This window comes from Protopterus annectens, chromosome 1.part0 (genome assembly GCF_019279795.1).
Source record: "Protopterus annectens isolate FY-2018-M chromosome 1.part0, PAN1.0, whole genome shotgun sequence".
NCBI classification, from domain to species: domain Eukaryota; kingdom Metazoa; phylum Chordata; order Ceratodontiformes; family Protopteridae; genus Protopterus; species Protopterus annectens.
Genome location: NC_056725.1, coordinates 352140828 through 352158227, shown reverse-complemented (window position 1 = coordinate 352158227; position 17400 = coordinate 352140828). Strand labels below are relative to the sequence as shown.

Sequence of the window (17400 nt, the reverse complement as noted above, 5' to 3'; positions counted from 1 at the left end):
CCTGGACAAAATTCCTCCAGTAGCTTAAATGCTAACTTGGATGTCCTCTGAAAAGAGGCCACTAACCTGGTGGGACAAACCCAGTCAACACAGAATACATAAATAAATATGTATGTAACTGGAAATGTGTTAATATGTTTTTTCTTTTATATTAATATATGTTTGGTTATATCTTAAGCAGTATTTTAATAAAGGTGTTATAAAAAAAGAAATAAAGAAAGAAGGGGTGTGCTTGATGACTGCCAGCCCTTCCCTCCCTGGATCAAAGAATATGGAATAGCTGTTCAGTCTCCTAAGTTCAAGCACTTGCTTCAAATAAATCCTGAGATGACAGTACACATCCATGGTATAAAAGGTTCTAAGGCACTCTGTTGGCTCTATATGAAAAGTGTGAGAACTAATTCTGCAAGTCCTGATGGTTTGAAATCTAATTTCTAATTCCAAAAGAGGGACTTCACCCCCCCCCCCCCACACACACACACACACAATGGAGGATGCACTGCATTACCATGATACTTAAACTAGCTCTTGCAAAAGGGATGGTGCTTTAACAGAATGTGAACAGGTATAATTCATTTAAGGAATCACTTGATTTGTCAGTGTGGGGCCAATGGCCAAACTACACTCTGCACAAGGTTGTGATGTGCAGACACAGAAGACACATGCATGTTCACCACAGACCAGCTGAGGCCTGAGACTTAAAAATGCCTGTGGCAGATCAGGACTATCCTATAAGCTGAATAGCTGAGGTGACATAGGGAACAGCTCTGCTAAGATGAAAGAACTTCTTTCACTTGGGTGTATTGTCGTCTTTGCTGAATATATTTCTGGTGGAAAAAAATCACTTCTGAGATGCTAGCCAAGGAGATCCAGTGCAAAGGGTTTATATCAGATGTCAGAGCTTAAAATGTAACAAAATTTTGACCAACCCATTAATTACATCTTTAAGGATATTTTTGACTAGGACCAGTACAACTTCCAGCACAGCCACGGACCTCAGAGCCTGAAACCACACCATCCTCAGCCACCACAAGGGGATGAGAATTAGCTTTGGTCTTTCTACCCAGAATTCTCCAATGTGATATGGGATTAGTGGGAAGGCTTAAACTAATCTCACATGGGATGGAGAACGTGTGTCCAATGACAGACCCTATCCTGCTACATTGGGCAGAAGAGGAGGAGTAACACAGTCTCGATCGACAAACAGGTCATTCTCTAGATAGCCTCATTTCTGGAAGATCAGCACCAAGCTCTATCTGCAGCTCTATCAGAACACTAGAGGAGACAGCTACGCTTCTGTTTATGACCAACTGCTAGATGCACAATACCTGTCCTTGTAGGGGTATAAAAACAAGCCCCCTTGCGTGTCCAAATAACACAATGGAGTGGGTGTACAAACAAATGGGGAGTGGTCCCAGAAGTAGCTTCTCTTCTAGTGCATTCAGGATCTTACGTACTAAGCAGAGCTTCAAATGGATTAATTTTCAGCTTCTTTTGTATCCCTTAGACAATGGGGGAACCAATAAGAGATCCTCATTCACCAGCAAAGCAGTCCATCACAAGGCCATACAACAGGAATGGCAGCAGGAATAGGAGACCCACCAGAAAAATTGATAGAAATTGTCTATCACACCTAGACACAGTGGCACGGCTATGGCACCAGGAGATTTCTAAGTGCTTGGTGGTTTGGCAGCCACTAACATATCGCATTCCAATGTAAATCCCAAATCATCAGGTGTGCCAATGGCAGAATGAAGACTGTAGCAGTGATCAAGTCCAGAAGTTGCTGAAATGTCTGGTCCTGGACTCCAGGGTAGAAATTGCAAGCATTGCACAGTATCAGCTCTGTGCCTATGAACACAATAATCTGAGCTAGGATTACCTAGAACACCTCCCAGTGTCTGTCCACCTGCATGGACTACAGCCATTGGAATGCCCACTGAAGGGGTGCTACAAGAAAGTCCCTTAATGGAGAAACCAAGAGAGAGTTGTCCAGGTAGGAGAATACAAAGAGATCTTTCTTTTGCAAGGCTATGACTACCTTGACCAATACCCTGATAAACACTGGGTATTGAAGAATGTCCAGATGGCAACACTGTGTACATTATACTATGCTCATCCACAGCAAACTGGAAAAATTTCCTATGTGAACCACAGAAAATATGTTAGAAAAAGTGGACCATGTCCAGGAATCTATCAAGGCACCATGCAAATGACTGCCTGAAAAGTCAATTCTACATTAGGACATAACTGATGTGCTAGTGGAAGCTCTGGAGATCCAGCACTGAAAAGAAGCTGTCCATCCTCTTCACAACCACAAACAGGCTGGCAAAGAAGGCTCATTCCTAATATTAATGTGAGACAGCCTTTGTTGCCCTTTTCAGAAGCAGAGTCTGGGTTTGCTACAAGAACTCAGGATGATTGTCTCTTACTGTTGCCTTTTCAGGGGAAGAACAAAAGACCTGTAAGAACAGGGCAGGTGTGAACACAACCAGAATCTAATGGATCCTGGTGATGGCTCTCCAAGTTAGGGGAATGCACAAAACCACATCTCGATGAGGAGTGCCAGACCATTATCAGGATACTGGGCAAGACTTACAGAGTCACTGCCTTGAGTGACTTATACAGCACTGGTGGAAAGAGGACCATGTGATGCTTAAGTGCCTTCTGCTATGCCTGAGGAGGATTTATCACAATGGCTTGTTCTAATAGAGGAAGAAGGGCTCTCAAGGATTATAACGATCTTCCACTTAGAGCTTGCTTCCTTATCAAGCAATCATTTGCCAGGTCTTGAAAGTCCTGTTCAAAGGAACAAAATGTTCATGTGCTCTTCCATAATGGAGACCAGGCTCAGTCATGCAATTTTTCAGTGATATTGTATTTCTAGACATATTCCTGTGCCTTGGACCTTACCATAATCAAAATACAGCAGGCCACATGGTAGCTCACTCCAGAGACCACACAACACAGAGTCCTGACAACTTATTTCTTCAGTGCATACTCAGGGAATTAAGCAAGCTTTTCCAAAACTCAGTACATCAGGAAGGACTGGACTGGAATCTGGAGAGGTAAGAACATAAGCTAAGGCTCTGAGTCCCATTGTGGTAGAGAAGTACACTTTCTTGTCATATCTGTGCAGGGCAGATATGCATTGTGGTCTCCGGAGATTAGGCTGGACGTAAGAGATCACAAAGAAATCAACTCAAGGATGCTTGAAGAGGTGCTCAATTTATTCAGCTGATAATGTATTGTAAAGTGTCTGTGATTTCTTGAGAAGTGAGGGAAGGGCAAAGGAGTACAGAATGGGCACCTGCAGGCTGTAGTAACAACCCCCTTAACAACTAGCTCCATACAGGGAAGCCCAAGGACTCCTCATTATCTTTCTTCCCCACATCTGGATTTATGCATTTCCATGGCAGGAATGGGGCCAGAGGTCAGTCCATAGAGGAACCCATTAGCCTGAATGTTTCTCTAAAGCAGAAGTCAGTCGGCCAGGGAGGGCAAGTTGCAGGAAGAGGAAGAATCATTCTCCATTTCTATTTCATAGACAATATCCAGATCCTGTGATTCCTTCTAGAAGCCTAAGTGGGAGGGGGCATCCTGCTACCCACTAATTACACAGGTGTTGTTTTACATGCTGTAATGCAGGATTAAGCATGTGACAGATATGTGTAATGTGTCCGGTGAGAGGAAACTGGTACATGGACTGCATACGGTGTCCAGGAAAGTAAATAATGTGGGAAGAAATAGCCAGGGAATTGTTATGGCTAGGCTTGTATAGGCCCTAGGGCTGATAGCCTAGTACCAACCTATGAACCTATGAACCTATATGCCAAACAAGGTGCGCAGGCAAGAGTGGTCTTAAGCAGGTCTGGCAGTGCATCAATTTTTAGTTCCTAAGGGTTCACTTTCACACCAATCACAATCTCATAAACATCAAATAAACAATATGAATGATTGGCAGTAGAAGATGAGTGCCAGGGTGTCAAATGGAAAAATAAAAATATCTAAGACTTACATCAGGAAATCTTTATTCCTTGGGATGATGGTGAATCCCTAGTATACACTGTTGGATTATTCTGGAAGCTGTGGATCGTTTTTAAAGTTGTATGGAATAACTGGGGGAAAGTAGTGTAAGGGAAAGCAGTTACCTAGAGCTAGATGTAACAGACCTGATGAACCAAAGGTCTTCATTTGATGTGCATATGTGTTCATATTATTTCTTCAGGCCAGTGATGCGGAAAGTACATTTCACCAAGGTTTTGGACAATAGTTATGTTACAGCGGTGACAAGTCAGCTGAGTTCATTAATGCTGCAGGATAAACCACAGGGCCAGATGGATCTACTTTACAGCTGACAGGTACAGGTACATTTAATTTTGCAAGTGATGTCATGTAAATCTCTTACCTGACATGGCAGTAGGCTAAAATCCAGTTTTCTTCTAGTAATAACATATTTTCTGGCTTAAAGCCCATATTCAGATCCATTCCATAAGCTCCATACACGTGAACTAATACTGGTGTCTCAGTCAGCATTTCTTTTGGTAATGTTTTATGGAATACTGTAATTGGTACCAACGTTCCATCCTAAAATATTAACAAATGTATCGTGAGTGAGGAGCTGCTCAAGTCTAGCAAGCTGAATGGCTATGTTACATTTTACCATTTCTGTGGTGTATTACATGTAAAAAGGAAATGAAAGCAGTGAGAATCAGTCATGTTGACAAAGCAAGTCTTTAGATCAAGAGATTTCTGAAACCATATCAACAGCATTACACGATATAAAAACAATGCAGTTACACAGATAAAATAAATGGCAAGAAATCAAACATCACAGCTACTCGACAACTGTTAGTACATATGTTAAATCTTCCTCTATACTTTATCCAAATCCATTATTTAAGACACATCTAATCAAACTGCCACTGATACGGTGTCCATTCCTAACTTTCATTCAATACCAAATCTAGGGCAAGTGGTTAAACTGCATGAGAAATTAGGAGGCAGGGGCTTCCTTTGGTAAGAATAGACTTCCCTCCCATTTGTAATTTTATGTTCAGCAGCTATCTCTCCGGCTATGGCTAGTCACCAGGATGCATGGGTTACACCGGTGCCTAAAACAGGGTATGGCATTCTTCCCATCAGTTACTACCCCATCTCTACTCTACTCTCACTTGCTAACAAATATGAAACATTGGTGCAGAAGTAATTTCCTGAACACTTGTGGTTTATTTCCCCAGGAATAATACAGTCTTAGAAGAATTGTACCACCTCACAACAGTATTATACTTCTCTAATGAAAGAATGAATCATAATCTAGATTTTGAAATATTTACTGGCATACTCTTAGACCTTTGCAAAGTATATGCAGCCAGTGACCTAAACTGCTTACTAAATGAATTGTTATCTGTTTATTTTTGTCCAAAATACCAGCAAAAGGTCTATCAACATGAAGGCCAGACAGATTTGGTGCTTGTCAGGGATCTCCACTCAGTTCCCCTTTCTTCCCCATCTTCATCAGTGCTTTACTATGGTACTCTTCCTCTGTAACCTTCTGTGCAGACAACTGTCATTCTTGATAGTGCTAACAGCCCAGATGTTACTGAACTGGGAAATGATCTTACACAAGCAAGCTTACTATTTATATGATAAAAAAACAAGCTCATGTTCTGTGTAACAGCTGCAGAAACCTAACAACTATTACACTGCCACAGATCACAATACAGAAGTAGAAACTTTGTTACAGTCCATTAACAATACATATAGGAGTGAGCATTTCATGGGATGGGATAACTTCTTTGGGGCAAGATGTATGGAGGAACCTACATTTTTAAGATTACTGGGCCAAGTTGTGGTTTACTGCTGATTTATTTATTTGCAGTTTGTTTGCCAGGATGGTTAATTGTTCCCCAAAGGAGCCCGTTTTCAATGGAGTCCTGGGGAGAAAAGCTCCAAACAGTACAAATATTAAAGTATGCAAGGTTACACAAATTGCAAATACATGAGAATTATAAAATGCACAGTTACAAAGTTACAAAAAAAATTGGTATTTGCAAGAGCAAATTAGTACAATGCATTAAAAAAGAATTAATTTCAGACAAATTAAAGTTCAATATACTATGCTAGTTCCTATAATTTATTGTTAGGCATTATAAGACTATAGCTGGTTGTCCACAGATAAGCTAAAGTAGTAGAGAGTAGTTAAAGTCAGGGAAGTTACGTAGGATGGGAGCAAGAACATTCCCATTGTGAAGTTAGGTGGGAGTGGAGCAAGGTTTTTAAAGCAGCGAGACTAATGGTGGTCCGGATGAGAAGTGGGAGAGAATTCCAATGATGTGCTAGGAAGAAGAATAGAAGATGTTTACCTGGTGGGCGTGCAGGTTTATGTACTTCTATTAAGTTTTAGAAGCTGGATCATAGATGTCTAACAGGTAGATGCATCTGGAAGGTAGAGGCAAGGGAGGGGCGGAGAGAGGGGCTGAAAATAAGTTTGTGTGCTTGGATAAGTTGAATATAGGTAAGGTAATAGGGTAGCTTAAGCCAGTTCAATTGGTGTAAGGAACTGCAGTGATGGGTAGTGGATCTGTGGCCAGTTGCAAATTTAGAAATTTTATAGTAACAGGAGGAGAGTTTTGACTTGAGGGAAGATTGCAGATTAGTAAGGATGGAGGCGCTGTATAGTAGGGAAGGGATAAAGTAAGTGGTAGTGAGAATGAGCCTGGTGGAAGAAGAGATATAACGGTTTTGGCGATAAAGCATGCCCAGTTTCTTGTGTTTTTTTTTTATATTCACTAGTAGATGCCTATCAAATTTTAGCTGATCATCGAGGAGGACTCCTAATAGTTTTGCAGTGGAGACTATTTCAAGAAGAGTATTGTTTTGGCTGGTGATACAGAAAGAGTTTTTTATCTAGGATAGTAGTTTTAGAAGGGGTAAATAACATGAGTTTAGTCTTGGTTGCATTGAGTGCAAGATGATTATCTAGCATCCATTGTTCAGTGGAATAGACAGCATTCTGGGTTAGTTTTGCTAATGAGGAAATGGAGGTGGCAGAGCAGATTATGGTTGTCGGCGTATTGGATAAGGTTGGCATTTGAGATGGCATGGTGGAAGTCGTTTATGAAAATATTGAATAGAAGGGGACCTAGAAATGAACCTAGGGGCACACCTGTGGGAGTATTCAGGAAAGGTGAAATAGCTTTTTTCTACGTGCTTGTTGCCTTTTTGACCGATAGCTGGTGAACCAGTTGATAAGAGGAGTGGGATAAATGTAGTTCAGCAAGTTTAGTGAGGAGAAGGTTGTGAGAGATGGTGTTGAAAGCCTTGGAGAGGTCTAAGAGGAGGGTTGACACGATATGACTGGAGCCATGGGCCTTGTTGACAGTTTCTAGGAAAGAGCCAAGGAGGAGGAGGATGAGCAAGGAACACTCAGAGAAGTGGATAGCAAGCACAGAGGTAAGAAAGGTACTGGAGTGAGGCACTAAATTGCTAAGGGAGACAAGGAGGAAAGCAGAGAGGTGCACAGAGGTTTAGAGGGGACAGTAGGACTATAACAGCATAGATAAAGTGTTAAAGAGCAATTAGAATAGGAAGACTTGGATAGCGTTAAGCAAATGCTGCCACCTAGTGGACAAATCTGTAACTGCAATGAAGGGCTACAGGCACTTGGGGGATGGACTGAAGGGAGCAGGATGAGTGGGGTCCACGATAGGCTGCTAGTGTTCACACGCAAGGATTCAATACAGCTATAGAAAAAATACAAGTTACTTCCAGAGGGTACATACACTTTTAGTTTAGGTAGTACTTGGGAAAGTCAGTAGAGACACAGAAAGTTCTATAAATTCTCTTTAGGAAGCTCAGTTCACAGACAGGAAGTCAGGGTACCTCATAGGGTGGCAGAAGACACCTAGGAAGGTTTACACGTAGGGTTACCACCTGTCCCACTTTGTGAGAGACCGTCCTTCTTTGGGCAGTTGTGTCCTGCAAAAAAACTGAAAAAATGGCAAATGTCCTGAGATTTTTAGGACAAAATTATTTCCTATATTTTATGTAATAGTTGCATAAAACAGTTATTCTGTATCTGAAACACCTAAATGTTATAAGAAACAGAATAAGCAACTAAAATGCTACAAGAATATGTTTTTATTTAGGCAAAAAAGTGAAGTTCTGTCCTTTGTACTGGTCGGGGGTATGTTTCACCCTGCAAAATCTGACATTTGTACTAAAAATGTCCCACTTTGAGCATTTGAAAAGGTGGCAACCCTATTTACACGCTGCAGGACAAACTGAAAGAAAAGGGATAAGTAACAGTTATAATCAAAAGGTAGCGTATCAACAATGTTAAGTGGAGAGACAGGAATTAGAGGTTGATGTTATAGATTGCAGTGAGAGTGAGTGCAAGAGAGGAGGAGGGGGCAATTAGGTTGTCTTTTAATCTAAATTATGACTGTAGTATGATACCAGAACATTGGCAGTAATCACAAGAACATAGGCAGCAAATTTCAAATTCAGTTAAACAGCACTCAGAGAAAGCATGAAAATCCAGTGAAAACAACAGTGTACCTGTGTAAGGGTACAAGCATTTCAGGAATAAATGTACATGGATACAAATACATAACTACATGATTGTAATGTAGAACTTAGTTTCAATTCCACAAGCACTTTAACCTTACTGAATTACTGTGATTCATCCCACATAGTGTAAAGGACTCCATCTTAAAATGCATGGACTGACAATGCAGTGTCTTGAAACATTGAAAAAAAAAAAGACAAAAGAAATACAGAAAAAGAGAGAATATTGAATATTGCCCTTCTCCTTTAAGTATTATTATTATTTTTTTTTTTTTGCATGGCCTAGGCAAGCACCTCTGCACCCCAGCAAGCCCACCACTTATGGTGTAAGATTGCCATACCTTGGAGAAAAGGCAGTGTTCCAAACATGGCAATCTTGGACTTAATATATGTAAGTCTGGATTTCTGGTCATCTTCACATCTGAGACTTGGTATTGTGAGTCTAGATATCTGAAATGACTACCAATCAGAGTATGTAAGTGGCAAAGTCAGATGATCCTTTTTTTCTGGAATCTTGACCTAGACTTCAGTATAACACCATAATATTAAGAAAAGACAGGGTGTGTGCAGTTTTCACTTTTAAGCATTTGCATGTTAATAATGCATATGCTCAGTTTTTCTTTTCTCTGAAAATGTAATAGTTATGGTTTTGGGCTACATGTGTGAGCTGCATTAATGTGATAAAAAGTGGAATACATTGTGCATCTCATAAGCAACCATTTGGCATAAATTATTACTTAAATATGTTTATGAAAGAGGTTTACTGTAAAAAAATCAGCAAAGTATCAGAGATGAATTTCATGTTCTCTCTTGTCTTTTGGGGAATTAGTTTATTAATGTCAGGCTGAAGACCTACTGAGGTATAGCAAGCTTTAGTTATGAGCCCCTAAACAGTTTACTTCCATGTATATAGGAGGTTATTTGTGTGCCATTTAATTTTTCCATGAATACTTACATACGTTCTCTAGGTTGACAGAGACTGTTTGAGAACCTTGTCATTGTTTGTTTGTGTCTTTCAGCTTTTCCCGGTTAGGGGTCACCACAGCGGAACTCCGGTCTGCTAATGATTGGTAGTTGATTTTTATGTGCCGAGTTACCAGCCCTGACGCACAACCTTCAACGAAGGTACGCCCATTCACGCATGTCTCCACGCAGAAGACGCTCTAGCTGAGAATCGAACCGGACGTCTTATTGTTAGGCGACAACGCTACCGCAGCACCACCACCGCGGGTCTTTGAGAATCTCGGCATAATGGTCAGAAATGTATAGATAGTTCTGATAAAAACTGGCAACATATTATTTCAGAATGTTCCAGACTAGCAGATTACAGGGGAAAAGGTATCCAAAGCATCTCACAGCACATAAAACTAAAGTCCTGAGATATACATGAGCTGTTTCAGGGTACAGACTTTTATTTACTTCCACCTTCATTTGGCTACTGGCTGGCTCTAAGCAAGTCACTTAACAAGACACTGTTCCCGCGTGGCCTCTGAAAAGGGACAATTTGTCAGTGGGATTACCTGAGCAACAAATACGTAAAAAAAAAAAAAAAAAAAAACCAAGCTGCTGAAAGGCTTCTGTTTGAATGCTGTCTGGTATAAAATAATAAGGCCAAAAATAACTTTTGTCAATATTTGACTATGCATTTTCCTCACTATTCTGCAATCTTGAAGTTGGTATATGAAAACTGGAGATGAAAAAGGCTTGCCACCTGCGGGGGGAAAAAGCACTTTGTTTTGTGATTGCAGAAAATGTTTTTGGCTCCTTATTTTTCAAAATGGTGGCATTCTAGTAACATGAATTGTCAAGAGGTTGGAATCTGATGATATCACGCTTGATATGTCAATTAACTTATGATATGGTAATTATTCTACATAGAGCACTGTTTTGAATTCTGTTAAAAGCCACATAAAAGTGCATCAAAAACTGATGGAATAGGCCATCTCCTATATATTTATGCTTGTACAGACGAATGATGTACAAGTTTTTTTTCTTTTTTTTTTCAATAATCATTTTTTATTATTTTTCACAACCATATTACAAATTCACACCTTATATACAATATATACAAAATGCTTCCATTGGTTAATTTCACATATATATCAACCTCATGTATTGATCAAAGGTACAGCACTAACAATCAAAAGGAAAATAATAAAAAAAAAAAAAAAAATCCAACATTAACAAATCCAAGCCAACAATCTGTCTTTTCTGTACATTTTCTATCTAATCTAAGGTTGATTTAGACTATATTCTGGTTCCCGAGAAAAAGTGGATAGTAACCTCTTAAGCCAAAATAATATTAAAAATTTGCTCCCAGATTTTTATGTTGTTGATATTTTTCTTGTGATCACTAATTAACAGTTTATGCGCCAAGATGTGTTTTATTGCCAACAATCTGAAATTTTCCCACGATGTCTGGGCTGGGTTCAACCAATTTGTGGCTATATATAATTTCATTAATAGGCAAATATTCATAATTACAATCGTTTTTGATTTATTTAGATTCTCCGGGGGAATATGAAGAATCATAAAATCCCAAGAGAGTGTTGAATTTTGGTAACCCATTTTTTGTAACTGCAATTTTAATGAATTCCACAATTTATAAATGCACTTACAACTCCAGAACATGTGAAGCAAATCTGCTGTCTGATCAAAGCAATGTGGGCATATGGGTGAATTCTTCACATCAAATTTGTGCAAAGTGAGACGAGTATAGTATGCATTGTTAAATATCATCAGCTGCGTAAATACCAATTTCTGAAGGGATACGGACTTTAATGTTAATTTAAATGCCTCCAATATCTTATTGTCGTAAGTTTTTTTTCTAAGAAAAATTTTAGATGTTGAATTAACTATAAAATTCTGTTAGTTTGAACCATTTAACCTATGTCGTTTATTCAGGAAAGGTATGCAGCTGATCTATACTTTCTACTTTATGTTATACTCTGAAACTATTATTTTAAAATGCATGTATGACTGGGATCTCACTTCCATCTTGGCTTTCTGTGTTTCACTTCCTTTCTCATCCTTTTTCTAACTTTTTTCATTGCAAGAACTATTTACAAACTGATTATGATCAGACACCCAATCAAAATTCTTTACAATAAGTGCCCCAATGTACCACAGTTTAAAAGGAAATGTGGCAGAAAAACTGTGTAACAGCTGGAACACTCCTAGGTCTGGCACATAAACAATGACTAGAAGCAAAGTGCATCTGTAATCAACTAACATCTTTAAGACATTCTATATGCTTTTAAGCTGTTACACCCTTATTTACTGTTGGTGTGGCAGTGCAAAATGTGTTAATAGCTTCTAAATCTGTCAGTTGTTTTCTGGCACAGTGCTATACTATCCGTCTCATGATAGTGAGTGCATGACTTATCAATAACAAGGCACATACATATGGATCTTCTAATGCCTACAAATAAACTTCACTATAACTGGGTTATTTTTTTCCATATTTTGGAGAGTAAGCATTGTGTTCAATGTACTGCATTCAGGACTATGATTCATGCTCCAGTCAGAACTACTTTATTAATCGTTCAAGAAACTGATGTCAAGAAATTCAGCTTTCTAGATTAATACTGATAAGCATTTCAAGAACACATTTATGTTCAAAAAAGATGGTCATAATTCTTTGTAATGCAGGGAACTTTGGCAGCCCTGATGTATTACCAGCAGCAAAGAAAAAAGTATAAGCCTGCAGTGTTTTACACGCTTGAAAGCTGTGACACACTTAGTGCTACTGCTCAAACAATGGTCAGAAGACGTGTGACTCAGCTTTAAAAGCTGTTACAGACTTCCTTCTGACACACCTTTTTGGGCAGTGAATAGTATGTCACAATTTTCACAGATAACAAGCCTCAATAATAACCTAAAAAAGTGCATAACATGGGGGATTATGACAGCATCTCTGATCTTGCAAGTCAAGAAATTCACCGTCCTTGAGGTGAATCCTGACACCCATGTCAGAACACGTAACATGTAAGGTTATGATGCAAGAGACCAGACTGTAGTTCTTTGCAGTGCATGGAACTTGACCTGCTCCCACATACTACGCCAGTTAGACCAAAAGAATAAAATGATGAAGCACTAAGTGTTTTACAGTTTTGAAAACCATTAACATACTTGCCACTACCACACAAACAGCAACCACCAAAGAAGAGAAGCGGGGAAGCACAAACCGCTTTAAAATATTTAAAAACTTCTCATTTGCTAAATGAAGTATTAAAACATGTTATAAGGCTCTTTGTACTTTCTGCCACTCTGTTCTGTGGTGGCCTCTGTCCACTGGTAACTCTCTAGCATGACACTAGAGCTTAACAATGGTGAATGGTGCTTACCATGAGCTTGTTAAGCAACTTTCTCATGTCAGAATCGTGCTTAACATGTCTGAATTTTCCCCAGTTGTGGAGTACAGCCATGGTGGTCTCTGAACCACAAGTTTTTTAATTCTTCTCTAACATCCTGAAAGAGCACAACAAGGATATCTTTTGCCAGTCTCTGAGCATAATCACTACACCCCATGTATTCTATATATATATATATATATATATATATATATATATATATCTGTGTGTATGTGTGTGTTTTAGAAGTACTTTGTCTACTGACAATTTAACCGAATGAAATGGTGACCATCACATTGTGTTGACGTACTGTTTCATCTAAGTGTCTTTTTTAATTTTAAGATAACAGTGAAGCTGAGCTGTAACTGCTCTGTTATGGGTCTGGAGGAGTTCATGGCTATTGAAAATAGGATTTATGTTGTGTTCCAAGGAGGTTACTTTTGTGGCAGGTTCCATTCTGTTCAGTGTGAAACTGCTGTGTAATCTCAGAGTTAGTCAACTTAAAGTTGTGAGAATGTGGGATGCAGAGGGTTTGTCCCTTGCAAAACATTTATTTTGATGGATCAGGTGACGAGTCCAGGTATATTTTTTGATGCATTGGCTCCCGAAGAATTTGTCACATGATAGTGTGTCACTCACAGATGCACACCCAGACATTAACTTATTACAATGATAACCACTGGGAGGAAAAGTCTCATGACGTAGAAAATATTATACTTTGGTTTATCCTAACCTTAGAAGTGTGAATACTATCAAAACAAAAGTAAACAAACATAGTTGGATTTTACCTCCCCATACAATGTAATGAGAAAATGCAATAAAAAAAAAAATACCTACATATAAAACATCCTCAAAAATATAATTCAACCACACAACATCCCAGAAAACTAAATCCAGGCACAACATAGAATTACAAACGTATGATATAAAAAAAAAAAAAAAAAACCAGACACTCTCTTCTATTCATTAAAATTGGGAAAAATAAACTAAACATACAAGAACCGAAAGTATAAACTACGGATAAACCAACACAGTTTCCCATGCATAAATCAAACTCAAAACACATATATGAAGAACTATGGTCACTGAAGTTGTAAAAGGAAGTAAGCATCTAGGTGATTTTAGGAACTACACTGAAATCAGTGAATTATTATGGATAGTTAGGTTGCAGCCTAACAGACCTCATGGTTTAAATGGCAGAGTTTCTTTAAAGCCTCTCTTGAAGTCTAGGGACCCTTCCACATTAACATGTTTTATGGAGAGTGCCACCCGATTGGACGCTTTGTATTTTGATTTATTAATAGAGTTGTTTAAATATCTTTGTATTATGGTCTGAAGAAGCAACTTAGTGTGTGAAAGTGCTACCTTTTTCAATAAACGTTGTTTTTTGCGATTTTACCACTGCTGTGTTTCTGTGCTGGAGTTATATGTAAATATGGAGTTTGGACCAGCCCGGTTAACAAATGTAAAATAAAATAAATAAATAAATAAATAAAAATATGTAGTTCTTCATTTCTTTGTTTACTCCGGACACAGTTTATTCCTCGTGGGGAGTTTAATTCTCTCAAAACATATCTGTGTCAACAAAAAATACTAAAACTCTAAGAAAAGATAAAAAAAATAATGTTTATAAATCTATGAATCAAAATGCAGGAACATAGATAAAAACACATCAAGGTCAAATAAAATACATTTACCACATAACAGAGAGATAAAAATGCAGTGCAACAATAAACATACCAGCACAGAAGAAGTTATCAAGGACCTGGGGACCCAGGTTGACAGTGGCCTTTCCTTTGACACTCACGTTGCTAAAGTGGTTAGAAAGACCTTCTACATTGCCCACCTGATCATGAAGGGATTCACATCCAGATCTAGTGAGGTCATTGTTCCCCTGTACTCTTCACTTATCAGACCAATGATCGAGTACAATGCCCCATTCGGGATGTATCTCACCCGACATCTGCAGCAATTGGAGAGACCCCAAAAGTTCCTCACCAAAAGGATAAAGGGACTCCAAAATCTGTCATATGCTGCCAGATTGAAGAAACTCCAGCTCTATTCAGTCGCATACCGTCTGCTCAGAGGTGACATGTGCCTGACATACAAGGCCATGTCCAACCCGGAATTAATGGACATGCTCCGCCTCAAAAAATCCAAATCCACCAAAACCACTAGAGCAAGCGACTTAAACCTTAGCATGGATATAAATAGGACGTGCTGGAGGGATAGATTTATCACTCAGAGACTCCCTATGCTGTGGAATAAAATCCCGGTCCATGTGAGGCAGAGCACCTCGCTGACTCTGTTCAAGAGAAATCTTGACCTGTGGATGGGAGATCATAGGTTTACCCCGGGAATCATCTCTGTGTCACTGCTGGACAGAGGCACACCAAACTAATGGGCACAGTATTTTTTCATATAAGGGGTGGCGTAAGCCACAAAAATTTGGGCTAGGCTTATAAATGCCTTAGGGCAGATAGCCTAGTATAAACCTATGAACCTAAATATGAAACTACACCAAGCATTCAGAAATGTTACCCAGAACAAACACAGTCTTATGCAACTACAAAGGTAACATGGTATTACTGCACCAAGGCCTTTTCAGAAAACCAAAAAACACCACTACAACTTCATGGCTACATAAAAAAATAGTCCAAAACTAAAACAATTAAATTAATGGTAGGAAAAAAAAAAAAAAGTACTGTAAACAAAAACTGATAGATAAATAATGAAAACATGGGAATACAGGGGGATGGGGTGTAAGGTTGTGTATGTGACTTTTGGCTGCACCGCTCATTACCAAAATCATTCCCAAAATCAGCATCACAGATATCTCATTTATTACATCCAACTCCCTCATATATTCTGTACGCATCACTACTCTTAAACATATTATCAAAGATTCCTTAACAGTCTAGCAATATAAAAGTCATCAACATTCACACCAAAGCAGAAAAAAATGAAAGTTCAGACACGGCTTACGTACACAAAATACATACTCGACCAAATTATATTGGCATAGCTCAAACCCTAGAAATGAAATTACAAAAATCAGAAAGCTAAAAAAATAAAGTAATGAAATGAAATTACAAAAATCAGAAAGCTAAAAAAATAAAGTATTGAAAATTAAAAGAAAATCACAGCTTATCACTACTCTTATACATATTAGACCCATTATAGAGCACAACGCCCCTTTTGGTATGTACCTCACAAGACATCTACAACAACTGGAAAGGCCGCAGAAATACCTCACAAAGAGGATTACTGGCCTCAAACAGATGCCCTACGCAGACCGTCTCAAAAAACTCCAGCTTTACTCCATCACGTATTGCCTACTCAGAGGCGATCTCTGCCTAACATACAAAGCTATGTCAAACCCATAGCTGTTGGATATGCTCCACTTAAAGAATCCCAATCCCTCTGAGCTACACGCTCTAGGGACCTAAACCTTGTCACCACAACAAACAGAACATGCCGGAGGGATAGGTTCCTGTCCCGGAGACTTCCCATACTCTGGAATAAACTACCTATCTATATCAAACAAAGCTCCTCATTAGCACTCTTCAAGAAAAATCTTGATGATTGGATGGAAAATAGAAAATTCACCCCGAGGATCACCTCTGTGGCTCTGCTCAACAGTGGCACAGGAAAATAATTTTCTTGGGTGGCAAAAGCCAGGGTACCTTTTTGGCTGGGCTTGTATAGGCCCCAGGGCTGATAGCCTAGTACCTACCTATGAACTTCAACCAGGCATCTGAAAACAGAATTGCTGGCCAAACAAACAAGAATCTAAAAATCTCCACTAAATAAGATTAAACTAAATTAATAAAATTAAAAAAATAACTAAACTATACTACTAACTTTTCACTGTACTTATAAAATGCCACAAAATTACCCTATACAAATCAACAAAAGATTAAAATTTGCCTCAGATCTATGAACATGTGAAAACCAGACATTCTCCAGAAAAATGCAAAAAGCAGCCGATAAGCCATTCTTATAATGGATTACACTGATTTCAGGATTCATAAAGAACCCTAGCTCTCACAAAAAGGGCTGTGGTAAAAAGGCCCTTTTTCCATGATGTAGAGATAGATCTCTGATTCTGAGACACATTAGCTGCAATGTAGAAAGGCCTCACTATTAGCTAATCTGCATGTCTCTGAATTGCCTTTAACGCTACTTAACCGCTACTGAAGATCACACCATCCTGGGGCAGTTATCAGTGGTTGCCACATCGTGTTAGCACAGACACCCCACCCCAGTCACTCTCCCATGCACAAACACACAGTAAAACACACACAGGTGCACACACTCCACCACATATCCAATACCTGTCCTTTCTGTCAAAAAGTCCATGATGTCTTCTTTCTCCTTGACGTAGTAATACATGTACTATTACTGTCTGTCCTGCCAAACATTCAAGTTTCACACTTGTACTTATCCTTTATTAAATGCACACTTGTACAAAAGC

General features: G+C 38.9%; 1 protein-coding gene across 1 annotated transcript in view; it reads right to left on the bottom strand.

The window, feature by feature from the left end:
* Window positions 1-17400, bottom strand: part of LOC122792270 (prolyl endopeptidase-like) — a 315525-nt gene that overhangs the window by 270580 nt on the left and 27545 nt on the right. The window contains exon 3 of the mRNA XM_044060028.1: window positions 4409-4587. Within this exon, the coding sequence (XP_043915963.1) occupies window positions 4409-4587 (179 nt within the window). The remainder of the gene's footprint in view (window positions 1-4408; window positions 4588-17400) is intronic.